The 20,143-nt window shown below is 39.4% G+C and overlaps 1 protein-coding gene across 1 annotated transcript; it reads left to right on the forward strand.

Moving 5' to 3' along the window:
* The first annotated feature begins 1,378 nt into the window (after window positions 1-1,378).
* On the forward strand, window positions 1,379-17,832 carry PLA2G15 (phospholipase A2 group XV). The gene is made up of 6 exons (XM_054389709.1): window positions 1,379-1,511; window positions 9,743-9,899; window positions 11,328-11,446; window positions 13,002-13,100; window positions 13,532-13,756; window positions 17,321-17,832. Exons 1-6 carry the CDS (start codon window positions 1,379-1,381, stop codon window positions 17,830-17,832), a joined length of 1,245 nt encoding a protein of 414 aa, XP_054245684.1.
* The last annotated feature ends 2,311 nt before the right edge of the window (window positions 17,833-20,143 follow it).

A 20,143-nucleotide genomic window follows, 5' to 3' on the forward strand; every position in this document is an offset into this window, starting at 1 on the left:
ATGCCAAGGCACCTCCTTCATTTTCTAAACTCCTGTCAATAGGCTGTTCTCTGCCTTCATGTACAGATGTTTTTGACATATCTTCCTGCAGGACTTACAAATGTTAAACACTAAAGTCAGTGAGGGAACCATAGCTTCAGTTTTGTACTTTACAGTGCATATAACCAATGGAAGTGACCAAGTTAATGTATAGTTTTCTATTTGTCTCTCACTCCCATGTCTTCATCTGTGATATTGTTCATGCTGTGTATTAATCATTCAAGGTAGGAATATTTCTGAAAATCAGTAGATACACTGAGGGATGTAGGAAGCTGTGATACTTTGTTGCAAAGTAACTCTATCAGAAATAGATTTGCCCTGAGAGTAAATTGGTAACATGGCTAGCAGGACTAAATATGTGAACCAAAGAAACCTTGTCCTGCTGATCAGCACAATCCAAACTGATCAGGAGATGTGACGACATTGATTCCAAGCTTCTGTTTCTGTGGATACCCTTGATTAGCCACCCTTCCCAGCCAGACACCCACCAATGTATACTCCAAACTGAGCACGTAACTCCTACTAACTGGTACTGCTGAGGCACAAAGGTTTATACCTCTCCTGGTTTTCAATTATGCTAATTACAAGTTTACCTGTTCTTGTCACATGTTTGAAGGTCTAATGATTTTCTTTCGGTATTGCCAAATGCCAAACCTCAATGACACTCTGTACCAACTAGCTGCCACATTAGTCAGGAACTGCCTGAAGTACAGCTAGGGCCACTATCTTTTACAGTAGATGCCCAGTTCCTTGATACTAAAATTCCTGGCTCTTTTAAGTATTTGTGTTTTTCTTTAAACCATTCTGACCGTGAAACCCATCGTACCTATTTTTACCGCATAAATTTTGCGGCAAAAGCCCCTTAATTCACTTTTAGAAATCATCATCACGATCCTGCAACTGTAGATGCAGCCCTGTGTGACAGACAAACTCACCCCTCCCTAAACGCCTCCTGGCAGCCGGGACCCGAGGCCTCAGGATAGCCCTGTGGAGTGCCCTCCCTACCTACCTGTCCGCTTTGTCTCACACGGCCTGGGCCGAGACAGGACCGCGGCAGCCGAGGCCATCACCACAGTAAGGTTTTTGGGAGACTGGGCACGGACCCGGGCCGCCGAAGGGAACGCAGGTTCCCGTCGCCGCAGCCTGAGGAAAGACGGCGCACGGAGCCCGCCCACAGCTCGCGCTCTCCGCGATCGGCTGCTGAGGCCTGCGGGGGCGGGGCGCGCCCTGCTGCCGGCCAGGCGGGGCGGGGCGGGGCGGGCCCTTTTCTGGCCGGGCCGGGCGGCGGGGCCGCACTCTGGCGGTGGTGGTTCCTGGCTCTGGGTTATGCACTGGGGTGATGGTTTCGCCGGCTGGTGCTAGCCTTCTCCCGCGCCGGGGAGGAAGTCTCAGTTTCCTTCTCCTGCTGTTGCTCTGCCGCGGCGGTGGGTGCCTGTCGCGCCGCCAGCCCGTGGGGCCGCCCGTGGTCTTGGGTAAGAGCTGGGGGGGAGGCGGTTCGTGCGTCTGGCGCTGTGGAACCTGGTGTGTCCCGCTGTCTCTGTTGTCGCACTTCGGTAGGGGAGGCGGAGAGAGGCCTGGGGGCGCTGCCCGGGTGTCCGCCCCGCCCGGCCGTTGCCCGCGGTCTCTAGGGCGTCTCGCTAAGCGACCCCGCTCTATGATAGCCTCTGGTTGCTGCGCTGGGCCACTCCTGGTCATGGAGCGGTTTCTCCCTAACACTCTCCCGGCGTCGTAGCCTGTCCCTGGCCCGGCTGCTACAACGACACAACGACAAACGCAGGTCTGGGCTGGGGGGGAGAGGGGGTGGGCAGCTCACCTCGCATGGGGGCCACGGCCATGCTGGAAATGCCTTTGCTTGTCGGCGGGTGCGGGGAAAGAAAGCAAGGCTCACTTCAAAACGGTTATAGCTCACTAACTAACCCAGACCCTCGGTTTTCGAGTTTTCACTCCATATGGACCTTTCATAACAGAGGTTGGAGTCGGACGTAGGAGGAGTTACTGAGGGCTACAGCAGTCAAAGGACGAGTGTTTAACAAATAACAGGCTTATTTTCATTACACAACATGGGAAATTAATATTGATTATTGTATCACCTGTTGGCACCAAACAGTATGATATGAAAGTATTCATATAATAGCTGCTAAGTAATGTGTGTTAAATGCTTTTTGTATCCATTGACAAGAATTGTAAATAAAATTTAAATATTTTACTAGGTTGTCTACTGAAATCATAATTTCTCAGCATTCCAACGCATTAAGTGCATTTGGTGATATTCATGTCAGCAGTCAGTCCTGTGCACATACTTAGTATACTATCTGTTCCTATTATGCAATTAACCTTGACAGTGAAGGGGGGTGAAAAAGAAAGAAAATGAGGATGATAGTAGGAAAAGGATGCTGAGTGGCATGCTACTCAGTTGAAACTCCATTTGTTTATAATGGTTTAGGCTCTGCTGTTGACTACTGTATTACTACTGTTACAAGCTTCTGACATGACAGGGTAAAGGCTACACAAAACATTTTTAAAGCTGCTGTGTATCTGGGGGCCACCATGTACAAGTTCCCAGTTATGAATAGTGGCTAAACCAGCTGGGAGGATGTAGATTTGGAAATAGGAACTGCAGAAGGATGTCCTAAGAGGCTGATGTTAAACTATAAACAAAAGTTCTTTTAAGTTCTGTGTGAAGGTTAGAAGCAATCTTGTATCCTCTCCCTCTATCCTGTGATGCTGGGTTTTAGCAGTAAGCTTTGGCACTTGCTCCAGTGCAAGCTTCTTGATGACAAAGGTAATAGTGTCTTAGTTGCTGATCCAATATTTAATTCTAGCAATGAAGGAATCAAGATTTAGAAACAGTTGGGATAAAGGGCTACTGACTGTAGGAGCTTGGACAAACTACTGATGGATCTACTGTAAGTATATATGGTCCCTAAAGATGCTTTTAACCATGGCTGACCTACAGGTTAGTTTCCTAAAAGATTTTCTAGCAAATACTTTGTGGCCAAGCACATGTTCATCATTAAGTGCCTTAACACACAGACTCTGTTGCTGTGTATTTTCATCCATGACTGCAGCACTGTTGTCTCTTACCACTCTAGTCAGTGTGCAGATTTTAAAATCTGCTGTGTTCTGCTGCCCAATCCTGACTTGCCCTGAAAGTGAAGATTCAGTGAGCTTTAACATCCATAATTTTTTCTGGGTTGTCTGTGAAAGTAGGTGCTCTTAGGGAGTGATTAGCTGTAATTTCCTATTGTAAAATACCATGGGTTTTGATGTATAGAAGCAATCATTGCTGTAAAAACACCTGCACTAAGAGCTTAGCTTCAATTAGCCATGATATGGGTAGTGAAGGTCAAACAAATAAAGGAGAGGAAGGGGTGACTGTCGGTCATTCACTGGTTTTGTATGAAGTGTTCTCATCTTGATTCTAGTTAACTTTTCGTGACCTTTTCTTCACCTTTCTTGCAGATGTGACATGTTAAGATAAGCTTTTTAGGAATACCTGTGGTGAGGATGTTAGAAGGGTTTAGGAGAATCACTTACGGAAGCATTCTGAGTGCTGGCTTCCCACAGGTGTTGGGGAGAGGGCCAAAACCCACATTGCACTGGAGTCACAACTACAAAAGGAGACTGCAAGGTGTATGCAGGGCTGCATTATTCAGACCTCTGCAAGTCTGAGATAGTTTTGGAGCCCGGACAAGAGGGGGATACAGAGCTGATACTCCTGATTAATCAGGCTGGTATCTAGACTCTTGCTTCTTCAGATGCATTCAGTTTTTCAAGTATGTTTTTATTTTGTAGTAGGTGTAGTCTCGTGACATAAGCATTCACTTGTGGTGTGTTTGGAAGTTAAAACCCTTAAGTAGAAAGGGGAGTTAACAAGTTTAGTCTTACTCTGTGCATGCAAGTTGGCCATTTGATCTTAAGGAATAAAGAAGTAATGTTGTCAACATAATGATCACTTCATAAATGTTTTAGACCAGCGATAGTCACAAGACTCAGTGTAACTTGCTCTCAAATTTTCATGTAATGACCCCACTTGCAGTTTGCAACCTGTGCTTGCACAAGTAATGGAGGAGTAAGTAGAGTGGTAGTTTGCAAGTATGGGGCATTGCTTATACATGGAGAACTGTTCTGCTCCTGGGGTACTGACACAAACACTGCTTCTAGGAATCTCAAATCTGAAAAGGGATGAGCTGCTTAAATACAACCTTGTAACTATTGGTTGTAGTTGTGGTAGCAACAGATCTGGGATTTGCAGAGCTCCATAACTAGCTCAGGTGAAGTATGGGTTTGTGAAACAGCTAAGACAACTGAATAGCTCATTAGTGCTCCCCACTGCCCTCCTTGCCTGGTGCCTGCTTATTGCCATTTACTGTCCTGCTAAAGCATGAGAAAATTAGCCTGCTGAGGAAGAAGTGATTAATTTTGTAGTTGAATTACCTTAATGGAGGAGCAGAATGAGGAATGTGGAAGCCAATAGCAACACTGTTTGGCTTAGGCTGTTTTTTAACATGATCTGTGCATCATCAAATGATGCTTTAGTAGCAGGAGCCACTATGCCAGAAGATGTTTGTCTGTACTGAGGGAGTAAGACCATGGGCCAAACTAATGTGGGGAGTAACTGACAGTAAAATACTGTAGTACTACTGCTTAGCTTCCCCAGAGATTTAAATAAAGCATCAAATGGCATTGCTATAATAGTGGTACTAGGATGAGGTACATGAGGTAAAAATCAAAACCTTACTTGTAGAGTCCTGCCTGAAGGCTTGATATCAAAGAGACAGTGCTCATTAAAATGTAAGGTGATTGTCTTGGAGTTCCTCTCAAGTTGTTTTTGTTTTGGTTTTTTTTTTTTTTTTTGGGGGGGGGGGGGGAAGAAAGGAGCTACTTAAGGTGCTGGATTGCTTTCATGCTTGCTTTTTTTTTTTTTAAGTTTCCATCTGTCCATCCAGGACAATATATTCACATAGGAAAATCTCCTGGGAGAACTAGGATAACCTACTGAATTCCTCTGCTCTACTGACAATACTTAACATATATATGTTCTGTGCAAGTACTTCTGGGTATCTGCTCAATGTTTACATGCAATTGTTATATTTTTGCACTTCTCTATCAGTTTGGTTATATATTCAACATGCTTGTCTTTTCATGTTTACAGTAAGAAGTTGTTTTTTTTGGGTTTTTTTTTTTTGTGGCTGTTATTAGTTTTCTCATACAGTCCATTAATAATCACTGTGTGCTACCTCATGTCTTATCAATTTTTGGAAGGTGATAACCTGTCCTTACAAGATCAGCAGTGGATTCATGGAACTCTTTACCTTTTAGAGCTGACTCAACACAATTACTATATCAATGTTCTGATACCTTCTGCAAACAACTTGTTAGGTTCTTGGCTAAAGTTTTCTAGAAAGATATCTAAATGAAGCTTGTTAATAATTGACTTACATGCAAACGAGGTTTGCCTGAATTCCTGCTGACTGCTACTTGAGGGGTGTGTGTTTGTATGGTCAGCTGGCTAGATGTCAGGAGTGATTTAAATGTTTATGCCTCATGTGATCTGAGGTATCTAGAAGTATCATGTGAGATGTTGTTTGCTTTCTTGTTCCTAATTTTATGCAGAAGCCTTTAGTGTGGCAGTCTATGAGCCATTTCCAGACATTCTCCTTATAGAGAACTGTGGTCAGAGTTTAAAATTAATTTTCCAGAAAATATGGTTCATTTTGAAAGAAGGCAGAAAGATGACAGTTATCTGAGGATATGACACTAGTTAAAAAGTTACAATAGTTGAGATATATCCAGAGGTATTTGCATTTCATATAGTAGTAAAAATGTATCAATAGATGGTCTCTTTGCCACACAAGCAACAGCTTTTTCCTCCCCCCTCAAGTTATGATATAGGTACTATTTTTTGTTTGTCTTTTAATAAAATTTAAGATCCCCCTATATATGGCTTTTGTTGCATGTCCTTTTTTCTGCTTTCTGAGCAGTATTAAGGCAATTCACTGTCCAGGGTGCAATTTGCTTATTACCTTTGTGAATTAGTCATTAAGACTTAAGGACAGTGATAGGCAGGACTATCAGTGTATCCTAAAGGTAGTTATGGTAGTTCACAGATTTGGAAAAGTCTGTAACCTCTTTTAGCCTCCCAGATGAATTAGTAGATGTGCTTCCCATAAAGCTCAATCAGGTAAGAACAGATCCAAGAAGGTGATCTGCTAGTTTTGGCAGGGCAGTTGAGACCATAAACTAGCAAAGGATACTATCATATCAGAAGTGATTTGGGCTCATCGAGATGTTAGAATGAGTTCTGGTTTGAATTACCAACTGTGAAAAATGAGAATATGCTAGAACCAACAGATCATCAAATATCATGAAAATGCTTTTTTCTGCTGAATATGAAATCTTTTATTACCAAACATAACAGTTCAAAAACCAATATTGCACAACTCCAGACTAGGGAAGCTGGGGTACTGCTTGAGGTCTTTTCTTGCATATTCAGTTTTAACTAGTGCTGATTTTGCATAACTTCGCTTGCCCATTTCATACATTTATGGGGTCAGTCTGGAGGCTTTAAAAAGTAAGCATTTCCTACAATGCTTCCAGCAAAAAAGGCCTAGAAACTACAGATATTGGTAGATGAGAACATGAGAAGAAAAATTGTTTCTGGATTATTCTGCCCATAGATGCTTTCTGTATATGGTTTGAAAGCAAAGACAAATGTGTTTGTTTTGGGTGTTGTGTGTTATTTGTTTTGCTTCTGCTTTCCAGTTCCCCCAGAAAATTCAGAAAGGTATGTCCTTGTCCTACAGAATTAATCTTCAGTGTGAATTTTTTTTAACCTGTTACTTATCAAAAAGCCACTAAGTAGATTTCCAGCCAAAGAGTAAATCATTAACACTTAAATTGTGTGGGGTGAGGACTGAGGATCTTGCAAATTTCTTTCCTTAATCAGAAAAATCAAAATGAGCCTTTTTTTTCCCCCTCTTCCTTATGGCTTCCTCATGAGCCCTCTTCAGCCTGCAGAGCATACTTTAGAAAATAAAACATGAGTTGTGAATTACGGTGACTACCAGTTTCACTGTTAATATGGAAATATAAACCTGAAAATAACCTGTATTTTTGCAAACCCCTACTTTACTAACAAGCATCACACATGTACATGAGACTTATTTTTGAGCTCCAGGATTTGTATCTTGGCACAGGTGGGATTTGCCCCTTATCTATTGTTTAGAGTTGAATAAAATTCCCACTTTTCAACTTGTTCCTTGTCATCCTTTGGGTAAAAATTACTATGTGATGTTTCTCATCTTGTACTCTAAACTGGACACAGGAGTGCAGCCTCTGTCCTGATGAAGTTCAAGGACAAAATACTTTTGCCAAGTTGAACCTGAATTTAATCTAAGATCACGCCATTAAGTTCCAAGTGAGACTTTGTACAGTTTGCTTTCAGTGTTCTTGTTGATAAATATATCTTGATGATAAACAGTAGTTAGTGTTCCCACACTGAGAGGGAGTGCTTACGATTACTGGAGTGCTGCTTGGAAGCCTCAGGAAGTTTTTAAAGCTGATACTCCAGATGTTTGTCTTGGTCTTTGAATGCTATCTTTGATGGAAGAACTTTATTTTTACCCAAGGAAATGAGATTGCAGGGTAACAAGAGTGGCAGTCTTCTACTTAGTTTTGTGCAGAAACTAATGCAACCTGAACCTGTTCTGTCCTTGGCAGGTCTGTTGCTGAAACTGGCCAGCCATGAATGATTGATAAAAATAGAATTACATTCTGTTCCTTTTCTAATTAAAAGCACTGATACAGCACAGGCATGAGACTGTGGAACAAGCTGTTGTAGTTCTCTAAGAAATAACTAAGCAGCGTTTTGTGAGGTTCCAAGACTGAACTTCAGTAAACTCTTTCTAGGAGATGCTGCAATACTATAATCTCCTTCACTATGCTTTCCAGTATATGAGAGCCCTTGAAATATGACCTAGAGTAACCTGTGCTCAGCTACTGGGTCTTTTACTGTTTCACTTAATACAGAAATAAACCTACAAAAAACCTGATGAGAAAGTAAGAGTAGTTAATAAAGAAGTCCTGATGCATACCTTTTGTAGTGGGGCACAACTTGTGGTGGTTGAAGGATGTAAGTGGTTGTCCAGGTCTATAGTCTGAAGTTCTGTCCTTTATCTCTGCAATTTTTCTCTGAAAGCTGTCCAGTGAAATTGTGTTCCACTAAGAGATACGTTCTCTTTAAACTATTGCTAAATATCAGTGTTCCATAGGACTTAACTCATTTAATTAAAAGAGCCTACAAGAAGGATGAAGAGAGACTATTTACAAAGGCCTGTAGTGATAGGAGAAGGGGCAAGGGCTTCAAAATAGAAAAGAGAAATTTAGATTGGATGTTAGGAACAGGTTCTTTACTATGAGAGTGGTGGAACACTGGAAGAGGTTGCCATGGGAGGTGGTTGGGGCCCCATCCCTGGAGATAGTCAAAGTGAGGCTTGACAGAGCTCCGGGCAGCCTGATCTAGTTGAGGATGCCCCTGCTTACTGTAGAGGGGGGTGGACTAGATGACCTTTGGAGGTCCCTTCCAACCTGGACCATTCTAGGATTCTATGATTAAATTTACTGAAGTGAGGGGAATGAAAATTGTATGGGTAGGTCTACATTAAAAAACTTCAAACATTGGCAGGTAATAAGATACAGTTATGCACACTTCAAAAAGGTGGGGACATGTGGTGCTGAAAGAGGTGGAGGCAAACCTTAAGAAGTGCTTAACTCCTATATTTTTGTAATACAGAGCAACTTCTCAATCAGTCTTTCGGGTTCTTGAGGAAAAATGATTAAGCAGAATGACTGAATGCAAGAAGTTTCTCTGGAAAGCTGCTGCTGACTTCCCCCCCCCCCCCCCCTGTTAAGTTGTAATTAAAAAATAATATTCCTGTTTCCATTTAATGTTTAAAAGGGATAAAGGAAATTAAAACTTCATCAGAGGATTACTGGCATTTAGTATATGCCTGAAAAACAGTGCTCTTCAGAGAAGGTACAAATGCAAGACCCTTCTCTTTCACTATTACTGATGTAATGTGTCAAGAATCCCAAGGAAAATCAAAACTCATTGCATCCAAGCCTGAATGTAAATGATATGAAATTATATATTTGGTTTATTCTGCTAGACAACTAAATATTGTGTAGCAAAAGTGAAAGCAGAGGTGAAGTGAAAATAAAACCCCCAGAAATGGTGCAGCTTTTGCTTTTCATATTTTTCTTTTTAACATTCAGTTGATAGCTTGCAGGCAACTGTTTAAAGAGAATAAAGACTTCTATATGCAGTTCTTATACTGTAAAGAAAAAGGTCTTCCAGAAAGATTTGTTTTGCAGTTTAAAACTCAGATAATTTTGATAATATCTGAGACCAGGTATTTTTCATATCCATGGTCTAACATGACCTGTTCCTATATAGTCTGTTCTTTGATAGTTCCAGCCATGAGCTATTTATTGGTCCAGAATTATTCTGCATGGTGATGCTCCAAATATTTTTCTGTGGAAAATGTGCAGTACTTCTTATGTAGTATTTCTTATCCAGTTAAGAAACTTAATGGTATGTCTGGATGCAGCGATATAAAGGCTACGGTATTAAGATGTGTATATTATAATATAAAATGTTATACACTTAAATTTTTATGTCTCTCTCTTTTATATCTGTCAGTTCCTGGGGATCTGGGTAATCAGTTGGAAGCAAAGTTAGATAAGCCATCAGTAGTGCATTATCTCTGCTCTAAGAAGACAGACAGTTATTTTACACTGTGGCTGAATTTGGAATTGCTTCTGCCTGTCATTATTGACTGCTGGATTGATAATATCAGGTAAGACCAGAAATGCTGTTCTTTGCAGTTATCTCCTTCCCTAAGGTTGACAAATTTTGTACAGAATGGCCACCTTAAACTGTCTTTTCCAATTCAAGATCAGTGAGAGAAATTACTTGGAATTCTGCTAGGATAGGTAATAGGGTGAATCAGCAGATACAGCTCTGTCACATCTGAGGTTCATCACTGATGAAAAGCAGAGGTTCTCTTAAGTTTTTTGCACTTACTTTCTGACCAGTTACCCAGTGATTGTTTGGGCACTTATCAAACAGTTCTGTAGGCTTACCTAAAGCAGAAAACTTTCTGTTGCTTTGATGAGTTAGTTAAGTTTTGATGAGGCAAGGGGGAAGGGGTACATTGGGCAGCTCAGAGGGTACAGGCAAGGAGAAATGTGATCTTGGATGTTTCCTGGCATTGTCATTACAGACCAGTCTCATGGGTAGCTGAGGCACATGAGGTCCTTCAAGGGCAGTCTGGAGTCTGTTTTCAGAATTATTTTGATTTATAACATTGTCTGATTTAAAGCTTCCAGACTAATAATTCTCTCTGTTTCATTAATGTTGTATAAAAATCGTACAAACCTCTATATGAAAACAAGACATTTAGCTTGCACAATTAAAGATTGCATTGGCATGTTGCTCCCTTGTGTGAATATGCCAAACTGTTGTGTAAATGTACCTCTGCTTTAAGTCTTGCTGTATGCCTTACAGACTAGAGATATTTTTGTGAAGATTTAAATGAGTATCAGTTCAGATTCTAAGATTCCTGCTAGGGAGGACTGCATTCAGAAGTGGCACTTGTATTGCTATGGTATTAAAACCAAATAAATAAACCCCCAACAATAGCAGTTAAAAGCTCCATATTCTTCATATCTCAAGTTGATTGGAAAAGTTTCTACAAAACACTCAATATCTGTTTATGTTTTCTGAGGTACCAGTTGTTACTGGTCAAGAAATAAAGTATTCCTTTATGTTGGTATAGGTGTTCTAGTTAAACAGAGATTAACTCTCTTTATCTAGAGTTTTTCTGGTATCTGATTCTACAGATATGTTATCTCCTACTGCCACATTCTTACGTTCTTGATGACTTTTCTCCATGATGTGGCTTTGTGCAAAGTGAAATGATATACAGCTATATAAATTAGTTTATGTTCTGAAGCTGAAGTTCAGACACCATTTTCAGTTCTGTAGAGAAGCTCTGATTCTGCATGTAAAGTGTTAAACTAATTAAAATAATTGTTTGCATTGTATAACCTCTTAGCCATTAGAGTACTCTTGTCCTGTCTGCCTGTGTGTTTTTTTCCCCTTATGGGTAATAGCACTTGAAGTTCTTGTTACTGCACTCAATGTAAGACCCAATGTAGCTGAGAGTTGTCATGTGTCAATATGACATGTTTCATGTTTTTCTCTTTTTTCTTTTTTTACCCAGGCTGGTCTATAATAGAACAAGTAAGATTACAGAGCCACCAGATGGAGTGGATATTAGAGTCCCAGGTTTTGGGCAGACTTTTTCCTTGGAGTTCCTTGACCCAAGTAAAAGGAGTGTTGGTATGTACAAGCTGTCTGAAGTGCTTCCATGCTTGTAGAACTGTTTCTGGTGTGTCTTTATACAATAACTTACTGAAATGTGATTTCAAATTATAGTTCTGTTTAGAAATAAATTGGTTGTTTGGGTTTTTTTTAAATATATTGTGACAGTGTGAGAGCTGAAATCCCTGTCCAATACTGACAATAACCAGGCTAGCTCAGTCTGGAAGCAAATGAAAGCTGTGAACTTTGTGAAGAAAAACTAAAAAGTCTCAAAGCCATCACAATATATATATAGATTTGGTGGTAGGGTAGCACATGGCTCACTTTGCTTTTAAGCAAAGAAGATGGCTTGAGTAGAACATTCTGTGACTGAAGCTTCACAAGCAAAACCAAAACAAAAGCATTTCAGCAGGCTTCTGAGCAAGATCTTCTTTAACCTTAGGAATGAGTTTGTGCTTGGGGGATAGGGCACCACATTCTAGTTCCCTGTCATTTGTTAGTGTCAGAATAATTATTGTTACATTTTGTGCTGCAGAAGATTTCCGCATTAATGCGTTTACAGGTTTGGGGGTTTTGTTTTGTGTTCTTGTAGAAGTCATCTTTCAGAAAACACTAATCTGATAAGCTTTTGTGAGTTGTTAGCTGTGGCAGAAGACTCAGGTAATTTAAGCTCAGTGCATTACTGATGATTCACATGCTTCATAGCATGGGTCTCTTTCTTTAGGGAGCAATTTCCAGAAGGGCAGTAATGTGCTTAACGATCTCCACTAGATGACTCTTGCAGCTCGAACAGAGCCATATTTAAAATTGCCTTTGTTCACTTCAGGGTCTATATAATAAGCATTCAAGACTGAGTGAGGTTCTCAAAACCTCAATATGACTGATATTCAGTAGGATGTTTTGACTTTCGTTTTTTCCCAGACTGTTAATAGATGCATTTAATTGTGGCAATACTTAAATCCTATGTGTCAAAGCTTGTAATGTGTTAACATCTTTCAGTATATAACATCATCCAGTCTGCAAATGTTTCCCTTCTTTGATATTAAATCTCAGTCACCTAAGTCTCAGTCCACAACCTGACAGATGGTTTTGGGGTAGATTCTTTTACCCTGGGATATGCCGTAAGCATTTTTTTCCAAGAATAAATGTTAGTGAAGTCCAGACCAACCTTTAAAGATGCATTCTATACCCTAGCTGTAATAACTTGCCATCAACAAAAGCTAACTCTAATGTAGAAATTCCTGGGGTGTATTCTTTACAGTTCAAGGGTAAGATAGCATTTCTGCTGAGGAAAGTTTATCTGTTCTGTGTATACTACATCTGACAGAACACAAACCAGTAAGAAGTTTTAATAATGGTTTTCTCTCACTTTTGGGGAACAGTGAGCCAAACTCATTCTGTTAATATGTAGTTTTCTAGATTGTCAATTATTAAGACTGCAGTTTCACTGTCTCTACTTATGGTATCAGAGAGAATGCCTCCAGAATCTGGCTTGCTTTGTGGTAGTGTCTGATGGCTGCTTCTAATGCTAATCTTTTCACTGATCCTTTTCTCTCTTATCTGATATCTACAGGCAGTTACTTTTACATGCTGGTGCAGAGCTTAGTAGACTGGGGCTACAAACGTGATGAAGATGTAAGAGGAGCACCTTATGACTGGCGAAAGGCACCAAGTAAATAACTTACTGTTATTTGAACAAGATGTTTACCAGCCAGCAAATAATGTTTTGTCTCTTCTCCCATCCTACCTTTACGATTATACTTAAGCTGAATTTTTACTGGTTCTTGGGGCCTGGGTACCCCTGGACCCACATGAAACCTTCTGGTGTCATTTTCTCTTTTTTTTATCTCTTTTTTTGTTGTTTTGTTTTTAAAAAAACTTGTTAGCGAAGACCTGCTTAAACAGAACAACAGCAGAAAAACCTACACTACCAAAGCTCATTCCCACAATGACATCTACCCCTCTCACTTAATAATGGAATTTCTGAGCTCTGCATTATTAATTCCACAGGCAGTTAAAAATAGTCCAAACTTCTAAAGAAATCTTGAAGTTCTACATTCACAACTAGTAATTGTAACTGTAATCTGTGTATGTTTATTTCAGATGAGAATGAAGACTATTTTGTGGCTCTTCGCAAGATGATTGAGTTGATGTATGAGCAGTATGGAAGTCCTGTTGTCTTGATTGCCCACAGCATGGGTAATATGTACACCCTCTACTTCCTCAACCATCAGACTCAGGATTGGAAAGACAAGTACATAAAGGATTACGTGTCATTAGGTGCCCCATGGGGAGGTGTGGCTAAAACTCTCCGTGTGCTGGCTTCAGGTAGGTAATTTGGGGCTTTGCAACATGTTTTCTTTGTAGTACGAGATGATAGTAACTGGATTGTTAGCTGCAAGACTGACATTGAGTTTAAGGTAGTATTTTTGTGAAGTGATGGCAACTTGATGTTCCAAGCCCTGTCACCATACTGTCATTATTTATGTTAATGGGAATGAACTGAACTTGTTTACATCCCTTAACCAGGAACTGTGTCCCCTCTTGCACTTTCCTAACTACTTCTCTGGGGATTGCTGTGTCATTTACTGTTTGACCTGGTATCTTCTATTTTTGTCATTTCTGCCTCCCACCTGATTGCTCTCTGTTCAGCATTGCAAAGCTAACAAGGGCTCCAGAGCATTCAGTAGTTCCCTTTGATTAAAGATCATACAACTGCTTGAGGTTAGCATTACAGAGAGCTTGTAGAAATGGTAATGAAGTGGTGCCTGCAGCAGAAATGACTGTCCAGAGATATGACAAGTGAATCTTTGAGGAAAAAGAATAAAGAAGCATAACATATTTCACTAAGTAACTGCAAATGAGTTATGGAAAAAAATCACTTATGCCATGATGTGAGCCCATAATTATTAAATGTTTTGGCATTTAATTTGTGGTGTTTCTGGCTTGTCTTTTTAGCTCATTTCTGACCTGTTAGCTTTGGATATCAATATCTTCTTCCTAAACAAAGCTGACATCAGAAACTGGACTTCATCAAAACACAGAACACACAACTGCCAGCCATGCATAGAAAGATCAAAGAATGCTCTGCTTGGCAAAGGCATTTGATTCTGAATAGGAGTGCACAGCTCAGTTACTAATTAGAAAACTTACACTGGATGTTTGTGTTGAGTTACACATCTTTAAATCTATTCCAGTGGCACTAAAAATTAACTTGCCTTTTCTCACAGGCTTCATCCAACAAGTCTGCATGTTACAGAAATGGCAGGAAGTAAGCAGTGTTAATATCACCATCATATAATTCCACGTGACTACATAAAATTCTAGTCACAGATTTTTGTTGCTTTAAAGTTCTGAGCTTTGTACCTTGATTATAATGCATCTCATCCAAAATGGGTAGAAATACAAATGCATAATGGATAGTTACACTTCTACTTAAATGTAGTAATCTGTTGTACTAAGCTCTTATGGTTTAGAGCAGAAATTTACAAAGTATATAGGAACAGTAAATGGGCAGAACAGAACATCAGAGCACTTTAAGTTCCATCTCAGATATCCATAGTAAATGGCCACCATCATGCATTAACACTTGGATTTCATTAGTCTGTTAGTTTCCAAAATTGACATTAATGGGGTGTTAGTATGTAGAAGAATCACTGATTTAAAGAAAAATACTGCAATGCTGCAGGAAAAACAAGGCAAGCTGTGAATGCATTCTTTCTGCTCCCATTCCACTTTAGAGTATGGTACTGGCTAGGAACTTTATGTCAAATCCACAGATGTGTTATCAAAATGGTAAACAGTACCCAGGTGGAATTATTCTCTCTAGATTTTTCTGTGATATTTCTTGCTACTTACTCATGTGCTTTGCAAGAATCAACACTTATGTAATTACAATTCCAGTGCCCATAAAGTGCAGATGTTCTTCTCACTACAAGGGAGCAAAGTTTATTGTGGTGGTTGGTTGGTTTGTTTTGTAAGAACAAGATGCTGGGATTGTCTTCCTTAGACCTAATATGCTATGAGTGCTGTGCCTGCTGACTTCAGCATGGTATGGGCCATGCAGTAATTCTGCACTTCAGGAAAAAAAGTAAAGGATTTGATAAGCATTTTGTAACAACTCCATGAGAGAAAGCTGCAACAGTCAGGTTCTATGTTTGATTATTATACTGGAAATTTGTACACATTCCATTCATTGTTCAATTGAGAACTCAGGGTTCCTTTGCTGAAAGCTGCCATGTAGCATTCAGTAGCTTAGTGGTGAGTGTGCACAGTTAAGTACTTACACCACAGAGATGAAACACTCTTTTCAGGGCCTTTGATTCTTGCTGCAGTCTTTTGGGATTGCTTTTTGTCTGTTTCAGATGAAAATGCCTCCCTAAGATGGCATTAAAGCCTGTGCTTCAGGTCTCCTCACTTAAGCAATAGTGCCACCTTATGGAATTGAAAACCATGCTTTGCTATTTCAGGAGTGGCAGTTTCAGTATTTCAGTTTTTATGGTGTGTTTGACCTGGATCACTACATTCTGTAACCATGCTGGAAAGTCTGATTCAAAATTGAGCTCATAAAAGAATTGAGGTGTGCCAGCCAGTGTGATAATGGAAAATAGTTCTGATCAGATGGCCACCATAAAAATAAACTCGGATCTCTCTCAAGGTTGGGTTTTAAATACAAAATTAGTTTCTATTTATTAAGTTTTGAGTTTTGTGAGATGTAAGAACAATGGTTAAAACATGAAGAAATATGCATAAAAATTATAACTTAATCATGTATTAGTTTGAGCTATATTTGGAAGAAACTGCGAAGAAAGCAATGTCTATAAAAATTTGTTAATTTTTTGGTCAAGCACTAATTCTGTATTAAGAGTAAGTCCTAAATTTAGTAAAAATTAACAATGTTGTGGTTTATTGGATATCAGGTAATTTAAGCTCTTGATCAATGAATAAGCTCCATCTCTCTAGATTATATTAAGTAAATATAATGCTTTGAAAAAGCTTGACCAACTAAAGACATTTCCCAAGTGTAGTAGTGATCAGCTGGTCTTTCAAGACTTGTTGGCTTGATTTGCCCTCCCCACATGGCAAAGGTGTAGTTTAGGTTACCAAAGCAGGCAGACAATATTAGTGCTACATTAGTTTGAGAGACTGAATTGCTCATTGAGTGCAGCATTAGCAAAGACAGTAATAGTTGCTTCTGTTTCCCTTTATGATAGTTACCCTTTTAGGTAACTCTTAGAGAGCCTGACATTCTTTCAATTGTAGGCAAGTTCATGAAGGCTTCATTAGGGAGTGCATGAACTCCTAAAACACCATGCCAAATAGTAAAGAAACCATAGTTGATGTAGCTCTACTGAATGAAATACTTCTAATGTGCTTGTTCTAAACGTGTGTGGTTTAAAACATTTTGTGAAGCCTATAGAGCCACCTCATGAGTTCTTACATGTGTGTAGATAGTAGTATTTATCTGTTTTCAGGAAAAAAACAAAACAATGCATGATCTAGATAATAAAATCGTTGTAAAACACATTTCCAGAAAAGCATTTGAAAGAAAACTTGCACATAGTCTAAATAATGCCTAATAAAACTTGGTTTCTTACTTGGCTCACATAGGAAATATTTTTCTCCTTTAAAAAGGAGCATATTGAAAAGGCAGCATTAGTCTTGGCTTGTCAATCATTCATTTCTCAAATTGTATTTCAATTTGTAAGTTCTTAGAAGTTAGTTTGCAGTCGTTAATTACCGACACAATCATAAATGAGGAAAAACTTCTCTAATTATTACTAAGTGAAGGGAATAATCTGCTTGTTGCTGTGAGTGGTAGTAATTGCAGCTGGTAGAGATTTATGCATTGCTTTGGTAATGAATTTCCCCCCTGTTTTTTTTTTTTTTTAGGTGATAACAATAGAATACCTGTTATCAGCTCCCTCAAGATCAGAGACCAGCAGAGATCAGCAGTTTCCACAAACTGGATGCTCCCCTACAACTACACATGGCCTCCAGATAAGGTCTTTGTAAGCACACCTACAGCTAACTACACTCTTCGGGATTACCAAAAATTCTACAGGGACATCAATTTTGAAGATGGCTGGCTCATGAGACAGGACACTGAACCCCTGGTCTACCAGATGACACCGCCTGGTGTGCGTATACACTGTCTGTATGGCACTGGCGTGGAAACACCTGACTCCTTCCACTATGAAAGCTTTCCTGACAGAGAGCCCAAGATTCTTTACAGCGATGGGGATGGAACAGTAAACTTACAGAGTGCCTTGCAGTGTCAGAAGTGGATGGACAGGCAAAAACAGCAAGTGGTGATGTTTGAGCTTTCAGGAAATGAGCACATTCAAATGCTGTCCAATGATACTACTATCTCTTACGTGAAAAAGCTGCTTTTTGGTTTGTAATACCTTGTGTTGAGAGTTATTTTCCTCACCTGTGATGCCTTCCCTTAAATATGGGAAAATGCCTTTTAATCCCTTCATATTTGGATATTTGAATTATTTATTTTGAGTTTTGGGTTTTCCTTTTTTTTTTTTTTTTTTAAAGAAGTTGTCCTAAATGATCGTATGTCTCTTGATTTGTGTTTATGATGCTTCATGGTATTTTCACTCTCTGCAAATCTGGTCAGATATGCATTTTGGTGCCTCTGCTGTTGTGTCCAGTATTCATATTGACTGTCATTAAGGGACTGTGCATCCCCTTGCACATACTGCATAGTATCATAGGTACCTGAGTTCCTTTGCATGGTTTGGAGTGGGAGGGCTAGGGGGTACTGTGGTTTCAGATGCCCATAAAAGAAGGGAATGATACCAACAATTTAATTTGGGAAGCACAGTGAACTTGATCTTGCATATTCTGATCCACAGGTCCCTGTACCTTGGTTTGTAAATATGCATATCTCCTAGGTAAGATAGGGAAGAGGTCTGCCTGGTTCTGTACTACCTTTCTTGTGAGCCAGCCTTTATTTTATTACAGCATTTGGAGAAAGAAGGCAGATGTGTCAATTATGTGAAGCTTTTTATTTAGGTAAATTTTTGTTTTTTCTTTAGGAGAAGGTGTTGTTTGCTCATCAACTTCTAGGACCTGACACATATCATCTGGAGTCTGAGGAATTCTCACCTTGGGCTTTATTTATCAATGAGGGAAAGAAGCTAAGCAGTGGTTGGTGCTTAGAATAATCATAGCTGTGATGGAGTAGCAGATAAATTGAAGCTAATTGAATTGAATACTGGCAAACAATCCATACAGTGCAGAACTGCATTTTGGGGTGAAAAACGATCTCTGATAGTGGAAATGTTAATGGATGGTGGGCATTAATTCAAAACTAAAAGTAAGCTTTGTAGAATGGGGTGGGGAATGGAAGCCAGCATAATACAACAGTATGAAGTATAACCTTGTTCTCAGTCAAATACTTAAGCTCCAATCCAATTACTCACCAAGTAGTGACGAGATCCAGATTGCGTTCAGCTGAAAAGAAACTTCAAGACTAAAACTAATTTTGCCCAGACAAGTTTCATTATTGCTGTTTCAGGAAGCTGGGATACATGGTTCCTTAAACATTTTTATAAACTGCTGATTATGCAGCTCTCATTTCCTACAGTATTATTTTACTCAGTGTTTAAAAAAAAAAAATTCAACTCTGACCTCCACAGAAATTATAGCCTAACGGCCACTCTAGTTACAATCTTGATAACAGAAGTCCTGTTGGAGAAATAGTTTCATTCAAAGATTCTCTTTTGCTTGCTTTAAAACCAGTCACCCAGTTAAGACTGCACTTAGTTTTCTGAAAACACCATTTTGAATGCTTTCAAAATGCTAGGTCCTCGAAGAAAAATGTTTTAAGAGTTTCAGAAACTCATTAGAACTATTGAGTATTCATTGTTTAAGAAATGGAAATTGTTCAAATGATAAAATTTTTTAAACTATTTTGGTAGCACACATTAAATGTTTGCTGCCATTAAATGTATGAATAAGATGGGTTGAAATAACAAACTTGAACTCTTGTTACTGTAGAATGCAAATATTTTGACACAGGAGGGAGGTTTGGGGCATTAAGTTTTAATTCAGAAATCACCTGTAAATCCTGAACAACTTGTCAGGGTAATAGACAAACTCCATTTCTTCCAAGGTTTTAAATTCCTTATGTAGCCTTATTCCTCCCTATGTTTTCCCTGTTACTTTTGTTGAGGGAGCAGACATTATACTGATTTTTTTAAAATGGAATGTTTATTTTGTCCTCAGTTGCCCAGGAACCTACAGTTCAGCAGCAATATTGCCTAGACTTTCTGGAAGTACTGAGTTGCCCCAAGTCATTTGGACCTGGTAACTGTTGAAATTAAAATAAACCAACCACAACAAACAAAACAACCCCAAAACCTGTCCTTTAGCCAAGTGTTCTATTTTATGCAGGGCTGTCAGCTGGGTAAGCTTCAGGCTTGTGTTCCAAGACTGCTCAAAGATAATAAAGCTCTTCCTGTGGTCTGACTCAATTTTTTAATAAATTGCTATGCCACTGCTTTACAACTGAAAAACTGCAGAAACCAGCTTATCATGATCTGTATTTCTTGCTGAAGTAGAATGCCTGTTACTAAGCACTGGAATGAGTGGGGCTGAAGACTGTATTGCAGGATACCAACATGGGTAACAAGGGCTGAAATAACCAAAAAAAAAGAGTGTAGGTAAACTCTTTTTAACCTGACCTAGTTTCTAAGCTTC

This window comes from Indicator indicator, chromosome 19, assembly GCF_027791375.1.
Source record: "Indicator indicator isolate 239-I01 chromosome 19, UM_Iind_1.1, whole genome shotgun sequence".
In the NCBI taxonomy this organism is placed as follows: Eukaryota; Metazoa; Chordata; class Aves; order Piciformes; family Indicatoridae; genus Indicator; species Indicator indicator.

Coding starts and splice junctions, on each gene's coding strand:
- PLA2G15 (XM_054389709.1), top strand. CDS start 1,379: ATGGTTTCGCCGGCTGGTGCTAGCCTTCTCCCGCGCCGGGGAGGAAGT. Junction 11,447..13,001: donor CCCAAGTAAAAGGAGTGTTG/GTATGTACAAGC, acceptor TGATATCTACAG/GCAGTTACTTTTACATGCTG. Junction 13,101..13,531: donor TGACTGGCGAAAGGCACCAA/GTAAATAACTTA, acceptor TGTTTATTTCAG/ATGAGAATGAAGACTATTTT.